This window comes from Panthera tigris, chromosome X (genome assembly GCF_018350195.1).
Source record: "Panthera tigris isolate Pti1 chromosome X, P.tigris_Pti1_mat1.1, whole genome shotgun sequence".
Classification (NCBI taxonomy): Eukaryota; Metazoa; Chordata; class Mammalia; order Carnivora; family Felidae; genus Panthera; species Panthera tigris.
In genome coordinates this window covers 33,469,157-33,480,299 of record NC_056677.1, presented here as the reverse complement: position 1 = coordinate 33,480,299, position 11,143 = coordinate 33,469,157, and the positions used below count along the sequence as shown (strand labels likewise).

Sequence of the window (11,143 nt, the reverse complement as noted above, 5' to 3'; positions counted from 1 at the left end):
TCTTACACCATTCACAAAAATAAACTCAAAATGGATGAAGGACCTGAATGTAAGACAGGAAACCATCAAAACCCTAGAGGAGAAAGCAGGAAAAAACCTCTCTGACCTCAGCCACAGCAATTTCTTACTCGACATATCTCCAAAAGCAAGGGAATTAAAAGCAAAAATTAACTATTGGGACCTCATGAAGATAAAAAGCTTCTGCACTGCAAAGAAAACAATCAACAAAACTAAAAGGCAACCGACGGATTGGGAAAAGATATTTGCAAATGACATATTGGATAAAGGGCTAGTATCTAAAATCTATAAAGAACTCACCAAACTCCACACCCAAAAAACAAATAATCCAGGGAAGAAATGGGCAGAAAACATGAATAGACACTTCTCTAAAGAAGACATCCCGATGGCCAACAGGCACATGAAAAGATGCTCAACGTCGCTCCTCATCAGGGAAATACAAATCAAAACCACACTTAGATACCACCTCACACCGGTCAGAGTGGCTAAAATGAACAAATCAGGAGACTATAGATGCTGGAGAGGATGTGGAGAAACGGGAACCCTCTTGCACTGTTGGTGGGAATGCAAATTGGTGCAGCCACTCTGGAAAACAGTGTGGAGCTTCCTCAAAAAATTAAAAATAGATCTACCCTATGACCCAGCAATAGCACTGCTAGGAATTTACCCAGGGGATACAGGAGTGCTGATGCATAGGGGCACTTGTACCCCAATGTTTATAGCAGCACTCTCAACAATAGCCAAATTATGGAAAGAGCCTAAATGTCCATCAACTGACAAATGGATAAAGAAGATGTGGTTTATATATACAATGGAATACTACCTGACAATGAGAAAGAATGAAATCTGGCCATTTGTAGCAACATGGATGGAACTGGAGGGTATTATGCTAAGTGAAATAAGTCAGGCAGAGAAAGATACCATATGTTTTCACTCATATGTGGATCCTGAGAAACTTAACAGAAGACCATGGTGGGGGAGAGAAGGGGGAAAAAGTTACAGAGAGGGAGGGAGGAAAACTATAAGAGACTCTTAAATACTGAGAACAAACTGAGGGTTGGTGGGGGGTAGGGGAGAGGGGAAAGCGGGTGATGGGCATTGAGGAGGGCACCTGTTGGGATGAGCACTGGGTGTTGTATGGAAATCAATTTGACAATAAATTATATTTAATATGAAAAAATAAAAATAAAATAAAAATAAACACATCAATGGCAGTCATAATAAATGACCAATACAGGGAGAAAAATAAAGAGAAGTTCCTTGAAATACCAGAATTTACTTTCCTTAGAAGGCAGTGGGAAATAAAATATGACAAATTTGCTGTGAGGAAAAAAAAGTGGCTTTGGAAAAATTAAGGCTAGATCAACCTTCCCTGTTTTCATTATTCTTAATATTATAAATTATGTCTTCTTAAGATTAAAAGGTAAGAAAGCAAATAAATTCCTACCAGTTTGGGTTGAGAAAGATGTTAAATCGTGTGTACACACAAAAAAAGAATGCTTTGGGGCTCTTTGAGGTAAAGTGACTACATTTTGACAAGAAAATGATTAGAAGTTCTGATTGAGGGAAGAAGATTATACCTTCCATGTAGTTCAGAGAGTAGCTAGTAAAGAGAAGTCATTACCATGGGCTACCATTTAGAGAGTGGAAGGATACTCAGGATTATGGCCTTTGTATGTAGGCAGTTTGAGGGAGAGCCTCCACAGTCCACATGGCAGCTTCTGGTTAAATCATTCCTATACCCTGCTGAAAGAAGATAGTCCATGAAACTCCACTCTTTCTTTCTTAAGTGTTCCCAAGAAATTACCATAGACGAGAAAGTCAACCTTGACATTTATTAGAAAATTTGATTTTTCCCTTGTAACATTACCAGGCTTCTTTTCCCTGAAAATGTTTTATTGCATCTTCATTGCAAATCTAATTTGTAATTCATCTCTTACTCATTTAAGTCATAGCTCTCTGCTGAAGAGTATCTGTCAACCAGCCTGGAAGCATTCTTCTAATAGTGGAGGTGGAATGTAAATATAGTTACTTTTTTTTTTTTTTCGTCTTCTGCAAAATACATTATTTTCTTACAGTTCCATTTACATTGTTTAGCATTTTAAGTAAAAATTTTCCATTTGTATCATAATAATTGGACAATACATATTCGGGTCACCCACAAAAGCATGTAGCTTTAATTACGTTATAATAATCCAGTGATGCAAATTTTTATTATCTAGAACAGAAATTGGGGAGAAAAGAATGGACTAAGATGTGGCAAGCAGTGGGTTTATAGACCTATCCAGTGTATGGTGTGAGTAGATGCATGATAAGCAGAAACATGAAAAAATTAAATCGCTCCTGCTGGGGAATTTGAACCTACGAAAATATCACTCTCTAATGGATCTTATGTTCCTAGCTAGGTTTCCATGGTTTTACCACTTGTTCACAAAGGCTTCTTCAGACTTTTGACATTAAGTATTTGTTACAGAGAAGAAATGTGTTCTCTTGAGAAATCCTCCTTCCTACAAATGCCTGGAAAAAACTCCAGAGTTTGGGCACTGTTATCACTGTTTTCTGAGAATTTCATCATTTGCCTCCATAAGTGAATGTCTGTCTACTTCATTTGCCTGAAAATTGTACTACATCAGCAAGATTGATCATTTGGCTTCCTTGTTGGTCCTGAGGGATATAAACACAGCCCACAGATCTACCAGCGGCTGACTGCCTGGTAAATGTTTACTTATAAATTAGCATGGGTGATAATTTATTAAGGTAATAAGCATAGATTACATTTAATGGCTTAGACATTATGCATTATGAACATAGTATTTTATATTTAGTTGAAGCAAATGTATATGACTATTAATATGATACTCAATGTAACTCAGAAATTGTGAATTAGAGAGTTTAAACCGAGTCAATCCATGTATTATAGTGCACTGGCCCTTAAATTAAGGCCTTCAGGAAGGTTTCACGATGGCAGAGCAATATCATATCATTCACCTATACTGTGAATCAAGATTTGTTTATTTCTTAGATTCTCTTCTCCTTCCTCCATATAAACGGACTCATTTGGTCACTGAAGAACGTTGCTTCTCTTTTGACAAACGTCACTGCATCAAAACTTTGGTTTCTGGAGCTGAGGTGAATAATCTGTCAGCAGGGACACCATGACAGCCTGGGAAGACACAACAAAGGAAGAGAAAGAAAGAAATGGGCAAACATTAGCAAGAATCTGTTTAGGGACCTGGCGAAGAGGAACTGGATTGCAGCTTTGAAGACCTGTGGTTAAAATGTGTTTTCCCAAGAAAATGATAAAGGGACAGTTCAGAACTAATATTTATTTTTATTTGGAAGGTCAGGAGGGATCAGGCTGACCCAAGTATATGCACAAACACCATGCTTACTTGGGCCTCATTCCAAGACTGCTGGGTAAGAGAGTTGGAATGAGATACCATGGTGGTAGCCATGATTGGATTTTCCAGTTATAAGTGAAACCTAGATATTGGCTGGTTTTAGAGCAATATAATTCCTCTCATCCTAGTGTTTACACTGTGGTTTGGTCACTTGTAACCTAGAGAAGTTTAGAATCAATCAGATGTAGAGTAATCAAAGTAAATCGTTTCAGCTAACAAATAATGTCTCCCTGAATCTGGGTCCTCGTAAAAGAATATTGATGACCAAGGGTAGAGCTTCCCATTAAGCTGTCACCCACAAATGGTAATTTTCACTTTTACTCTCCCCAACTTCCACAATGACTGTAGTAATAGTATCAGAAACAACCATGACAAATGCTTATCGAGTGCTTACCATGTACCAGACTAAGTGCCTTATCACGTGTTAGTCAGTTAAGAAATATTTGCCAGGCACTGTGCTAGGTGCTGCTAGGTGAGTTAGAGAGAAATGTCGATGCATTATCTCATTTAATACCACAGTCTTCTAAGGTAGCTTCTGTTGTTATAATTTATGGATGGGAAAATCCATCCTGGAAACAGCAGGTAGTACACAACTGGGTTCGGATCCAGGTTTCTCTGACTCCACCCTTAGGAGGTAGTTTTACTGCCTTACAGGTACTTACTATCTCCTGTTGACCATAGTGTCCACGTGTCCCTAGCCTATACCAGAAGTGCAAGCCTTATATTTTAAAGGTGTTCATTGAGCAGTTACCATGTGTCGGGCCCTGTACTGAGTACTTTATGTTGGCATCATACCATTTAATATCCTTCCCTACTGCATGAGGTGGTAAGACATATAAAATACAGATGAGGAAGGTGTAGGTTTTTCCTGAGTGATGCAATTAGGTCTGTTTTCATCTCCATTTCCATACGAATAAACTGGACTTAGAGAAGTTGTGGTACTTGTCCAAGATCACACAGAGAGCCAGAATTTTAATTTGATCTTCAAAGTCTGTTCTAGAAGCAATACCCTGTACTGCCTTTAGTCTACAAAAATGTATTGAACACATATTTAGGCTGTCAGGCACCATTCTAGGTATAATGAAGAATATAGATAAGAAAAAATCTCTTACGAAGGACTTTCATTAGGGGGACAGGCAACAAACAAATAAGAAAATATCAAGTCATGATAAATGTCATTAGAAAATAAAATAAAAAATGGGATAAAAGAGGCTGGAGAACCTCTTAAGAGTGGGTGGCCAGGGGGCACCTGGGTGGCTCAGTCGGTTGAGCGGCCGACTTCGGCTCAGGTCATGATCTCGCGGTCCGTGAGTTCGAGCCCCACGTCGGGCTCTGTGCTGACAGCTCAGAGCCTGGAGCCTGTTTCGGATTCTGTGTCTCCCTCTCTCTGACCCTCCCCTGTTCATGCTCTGTCTCTCCCTCTCTCAAAAATAAATAAAACGTTAAAAAAAATTAAAAAAAAAAAAGAGTGGGTGGCCAGGAAAGGCCTTGTAAAATGAATGACATTGGGATATGAATGACAAGAAGAAACTAGGAAGCCCAAACCCTGGGATAAAAACATCTTCCAGGTAAAATATTTTACACTTTTCTATGGCTTTCTAGGAACACATCTCAGGTTTTGTTTTATTGTTAATGGTAATTGCACGTGTCAAATTTCTTTTCACATGTCAAACTTTAGAAAGTCAACTTGGAGTAGAGTTGGCAGATTTGGTTAAATAAATAAATACTATTAAATAGGCATTTCAGAAAATAACATTTTTTAAAACTATAAGTATGTGCCAAATATTACACGGGATATACCCATACTAAAAAGTTATTGGTTGCTTACCTAAAATTCCAATTTAACTGGGTGTCCTGTATTTGATCTGGCACCCCGAACGTGGAAATAAAGGACTAAAATACTGTGAACTACATTTGCAAGGGTGTTGTGCATCTAAGGACCGTCCTGATGGCAGTGCTTTGAAGCATCAACTCTGTTGCCTGGTCCCTTTAGGTTACTTTAGCTCCACAGTAAAAGCTGTAGGCAGAGGAAGAAAGCTACCTGACGTTTTATGAGTCCTACAGCCTTACTAATTATTGAAAAATACAAAAGCTTTGTGGGAAGGAGGGGGTGTATTTAAAAACAAAACAAAACAAAGGGATTCAAAGGCCTGTGCACTATGGAGAGAACAATGTGATTACTGGAGTGTTCTGAACAGCATGGCTGGAAATCACCCAGCATGGGGACCTTGAAAAGCTCCTCTAAGTAAGTAGTGAAAGAGTATGCATTTGCTTTAAAAATGCTGTGTGCTTTTAGGACAAGCCCCCCCCCCCCCACCCTGTTTAGTTATATACCTGCCATCAGTCATTGTGGACATGTTAGAACTTGAGGCTAGATTGTACTTTTCCTTTCTTCTTCCATCCTGATTTTAAATGAAATTGTGTGTGGAAATCATTATCTAGACAGGAGTCCTGTCCAGCAGAATGTTCTGCAATGATGGAAATGTTCTATATCTGTGCTGTCAAATACAGATATTATAGCCGCCAGCCCTGTGTGGCTATTGAGCACAAATATGATTAGTATTTCTGAGGAATTGACTCTTACATTGTATTATATTTTATTTTTATTTTTTATATTTACATTTTTATTATTTATTTTTTTAAGTTTATTTATTTATTTTGAGAGAGACAGAAAGAGCACAAGTGGGGGAGGGGCAGAGAGTGTAAGAGAGAGAGAATCCCAAGCAGGCTCTGCACAGTCAGCATGAAGAGCCCGACTCGGGGCTCGAACTCACTGAACCGTGAGTTCATAACCTGAGCAGAAATCAAGAGTCAGGCGCTTAACCGACTTAGCCACCCGGGCAACCCTATTATTTATTTTTTAGAGAGAGAGAGAGGGGGAGAGGGGCAGAGGAGGAGGAAAAAGAGAGAGAGAGAGAGAGAGAGAGAGAGAGAGAGAATATCTTAAGCAGGCTCCATGCTAAGTAAGCATGGAGCCCAAAATGGGGTTCATTCCCACAACCCTGGGATCATGACCTGAGCTAAAATTAAGAGTCTGGTGCTCAATTGACTGAGCCACCCAGGTACCCACATTGTATTATATTGTAATTAGTTTAAATTTAAATTGAGATAGCCATCTGTGCCTAGTGGTTACTGCTTAGGATATGGACGTTCTAGAGGAAAACAAGTATTGTGCCTTTAGAACATCCCAGAGAAATCTATCTCAGCAGTGTTGAGCCCAAACACCATTCTAAATAAGCTATCTAAGAATAATTTCTTTGCATGTAGACTAGACAATCTCTAGGATCTCCTCTCTCTTGAACATGGCATACTACTATGAACTATACAGGCTGAGTGGGGGCTGCCCACTATTCATTTTTGAAACAATCTCCAGTGCGCAGCGGAGGGACTGGCACACACAATAGGTGTCCAGTATATGATTGCCGAAATGAACTTCACTCAGTGGGGCCCGCAATCATCTAGTTCAGAGGCATGAAGAGTGCAGCATGTGTATCACTACCTCCCTTCCAGATTCCGTGTCAAGTTTCACTAGTCAGTTACGCCCCTTTCTTTCTGAGACCACAGGCAGGCTTAGAATCTTCTGAACATAGGACTCCAAGTAGCCTGTTGGTGAGATTAAGGACCTAATATTAAAAACCAGTTGCCATCTGTATAGCTTGATTTATTTATCTCATACATGAGGAAACCATGACCTACAGAAGTAATACTTATCCAAGCTGGCACAGCTGACTAGTATGAAAGACTATATAAAGTATATAAAGTATGTGGTATATAAGGAATGCAACCAGGGTGCAAGTCTTCTCACTCCCAGGTGAGTATTCTTTCTATTTTAGATGCTCTGTGTTCATTTTAACATGGCTATGCCTCTTGTTTGCTTTAAAATGTATTTTCCCAGCGGGTGATGGGCATTGAGGAGGGCACTTGTTGGGATGAGCACTGGGTGTTGTATGGAAACCAATTTGACAATAAACTATATTTAAAAAAATAAAATAAAATTTATTTTCCCCTAATGATAGTGGCACTTCAGGAAGGTGGGATATGGAGAGATGGTGGTAGCACTTAGATGGATGGAAAATAGGTAGGCATGAGATTTCACTGTGTGTGTGTGTGTGTGTGTGTGTGTGTGTGTGTGTGTGTGTGTATGTCCTTGTAAGCATTTCAACCATGTGAATACAGACGTATTTAATTTTTTTTAAGTAAATTCAATTTAGGGGCGCCTGGGTGGCTCTGTTGGTTAAGCATCTGACTTTAGCTCAGGTCATGATCTCACGGTTCGAGAGTTTTAGCCCCATGTTGGGCTCTGTGCTGACAGCTCGGAGCCTGGATCCTGCTTCGGATTCTGTGTCTCCCTCTCTCTCTGCTCTTCCCCTACTCATGCTCTGTCTCTCAATCTCTCTCAAAAATAAATAAACATTAAAAATTTTTAAACAAAAGATTTAAAGTGAATTCAATTTCAAGATGCGGTTTAATAAGCTCTTCAAAAATGCAGAAGTGCAGAGCATCTCCATAAATGATATTTTAGAAACCTTTCTTTTAGTTTTTTTTTCCCACTGAATTTCTACAGAGGTCATATTTTAACAGATTTAGGTTGATTTATCTTTGTAACTTCAATCATCTTCTGAGAAAGACTAGAGCTTGGAAAACATTTCTTGCCATGTCTCTTCCTGACGTGTACGGTTGGAGAGCTCACATTTTCTTTTGTGTAGTTCTTTGCTACTTGAAATGTGGGCCCCAGGACAGCAGCATCTGCATGACCTTGGAGATTGTTAGGAATGCTGAATCTTGGGCCCCATCTCAGGCTGGCTGAATCTGAATCTGCACTTTAACGAGATCCCTAGGTGATTCAAATAGATATTAAAGCTTTAAAAGCACTGGTCTAGATTACATAGCAATTGCCATTTTGGCCAAAGCTAGTGTCCTGAGGTGGCAAGCTGGAAGGTACAGTAAAAAAAAAATCATCCCTCTTATTAGATATGACAAATTTAGGCCTGATCCATAACTTTCCATTGCAAAGGGAGTCATAATTGGTTTTTAAGCAGCCACAGTGGAGCTTGAATCTCTGCTGGTCACTGTATTAGGTCAACAATGAGGATGATGTTGACGATAATAATTACAATAAATTTATAGTGTATTAGATATGATACTAAATGCTTTACAGGTGTTATTTTAATGCTCACAATAACCCTATCTATTCCCATTGATAGATCAGTTAAAAAATTACCGGGTAGTCTTTTCCAGCCTGTTTTTCTCTACTCCAGAGGTTAAAGGCTAAAAACTACATTTCCCAATGGCCCTTTGTAGCAACATGGATGGAACTGGAGAGCGTGATGCTAAGTGAAATAAGCCATACAGAGAAAGACAGATACCATATGGTTTCACTCTTATGTGGATCCTGAGAAACTTAACAGAAACCCATGGGGGAGGGGAAGGGGAAAAAAAAAGAGGTTAGAGTGGAAGAGAGCCAAAGCATAAGAGACTCTTAAAAACTGAGAACAAACCGAGGGCTGATGGGGGGTGGGTGATGGGTATTGAGGAGGGCACCTTTTGGGATGAGCGCTGGGTGTTGTATGGAAACCAATTTGACAATAAACTTCATATATTGAAAAAAATAAAAAATAAAAAAAAATAAAAACTACATTTCCCAGAAACTAAGGTGCAGGCATGCCACCCAACTGTATCTACTCGAGTCTTAGAGCCATAAGGGTGCAATGTGCAATGGAAGCCATCCTCTGGGACATTGGATCTTCTGCTCTGTATGCAGGTGGGGGTATCTGGTTCAGCCGGGGCGGCTATAATGGAGTGTTTGGCATTTCGTTTCAGGGCCCTTAGGTGCCCCGCTTTGGGGTGGCTGTGTCAGTGGTGGTTAGCTACTAAAAAACCACAATGTTGCTGGGCAGTTGTCTTGCCTGTGTTGTTTCTGAATAAGTGGTATCTGAGAATGATTCACTGCACCTTCTTTCCCCAGAGCTTCTGGGCACTGCTAAATGTCTTTTAATAAATTCCTGTATTACCTTTTTATCTTTCCTAAAGTGGACTCTATTTGCCAGTGAGACCCCAGTAATTGAGATCAGTTAAATTGCTAAAAACTAACAAGCGGTACGAAATTATGGCCCTTGGATATTCAGTTTTCCAGAGAAGAAGGTGATGTTTATAGTATTGTAATGCAGAGATGTGGGGTTAATATTTCCTTGAATAGCAGTAATGAAGATGAAACTTATGTTAAAGGGACCAGTGTTTTCTAAGATTAGTTTTGTTGCAATTCGAGAAAAGTTCAATACCTAAAACAAATATATCCATGTGGCCAAGTCAAGTAGAGAACCAAAACAATTACCTAGGTAACTCATGAAAGGAAGAAAGAGAAGAGGAAGGAAATAAGATTTCTTTGAATGCCCATTTTGTGCCAAGGACTGAATTAGAGGCTTCTGTAAACATTAACAAGGGGAATGTAAAATAAGAATTATACAGTATAATGGTTGGCAGGCAATGGTGGCTGGTGTTCAGGCTGATCAAGAGCAGTCAGAATTTTTATTAAAATCTGTTTGGAAGGGGATCAATTGTACACCATTAAAAATGCAATATAAATGCTAATAAGCAATAATAATCTATTATGAACTTCCTGGGGAAAAAAAATAGATGCCATATGAGCAAGTCAGGTAGGTGGATAATCTTGGTTGCAAATTACTTACCAAAAGGCATGAATGACCAAGTTAGGGCCGCACAGAGAACCCCTTCTTAGCTTCTGTTCCCTATTGCTTGCTTACCATGATTGTCCACTTCCTGTTTTCAGCCTCTGGGAATACTAGTGATCGTGGAGAATAAAACACTTCATCATCCACTTCTTCTGGCTTTCTGGGCAAGCAGTGTAAAAATGTCCAGTCAGAGGCAGCAACTTTAGCAGTCTAAAAGAAGAGATGGGATAAGACCGTGTTTTGACTATAATACGTGGCTATCAAATTTGTCTTGTCATTTATTTATTTTAAAGTTTATTTATTTATTTTGAGAGAGGGGGAGAGAACACGAGCAGGGGAAGGGCAGAGAGAGAGGGAGAGTGAGAGAATCCCAAGCAGGCTCCGCGCCGCCAGCACAGAGCTCGATGCGGGGCTGGAACTCAGGAACTGTGAGATCATGACCTGAGCCAAAATCAAGACTCATACACTTAACCAACTGAGCCACCCAGGTGCCCCTGTCTTCTTCAGTATTTAGATATACATATGGCACTGAGTCAGAGACCAAATGCAAAGGCAGAGACAAAGGGGCAGAGTGATGGTTTAACCTCAAGGCACGGAAGGGAAATGTAAATGGTACTTTCAACATAGGGAATTTTGTCGTCATTTTCTTTGATTTGGGAGATCATCACTCCAAATTAAACCACTCACTCATTTTATGGTTCTCTGTCTAGAGGGATTGCGGACATTTCAGTAAAGAGCCCTGTTGGTACAGTATGTGGCTGATAGCAAAAGTCACCCATTACACTCCCAATATATTTTAAAAGTCGCCCTTAAGGGACTGTGTTCTATTTTGAGCTCATCTCCAAGTTATGGATTTTAGCAGCTGAAGCATACTTCATCATTAATTAAAACACCTTTGAAAAAGAATGCTGAGATAGGAGTGCACAAAGCAGGATTATGGGTAGTATGCACTAGATGTTTCCTTAATGCAAAAGTCCTAACAGTTTTAATTTTCTCCAGCTACTAATTCCTGAAAGCTGCATTTCCTCAGCCATT

The 11,143-nt window shown here is 39.6% G+C and overlaps 1 protein-coding gene across 2 annotated transcripts in view; it reads right to left on the bottom strand.

The window, feature by feature from the left end:
• Window positions 1–1,845: 1,845 nt before the first annotated feature.
• OTC (ornithine transcarbamylase) overlaps window positions 1,846–11,143 on the bottom strand; it is a 62,023-nt gene continuing 52,725 nt past the window's right edge. For both annotated transcript variants that reach the window (XM_007085475.3, XM_042974299.1), the window contains 2 exons: window positions 10,181–10,318; window positions 1,846–3,181 (listed from right to left, as the gene is read on the bottom strand). In XM_007085475.3, the coding sequence (XP_007085537.1) occupies window positions 3,122–3,181; window positions 10,181–10,318 (198 nt within the window). In that variant the 3' untranslated portion in view covers window positions 1,846–3,121. The remainder of the gene's footprint in view (window positions 3,182–10,180; window positions 10,319–11,143) is intronic.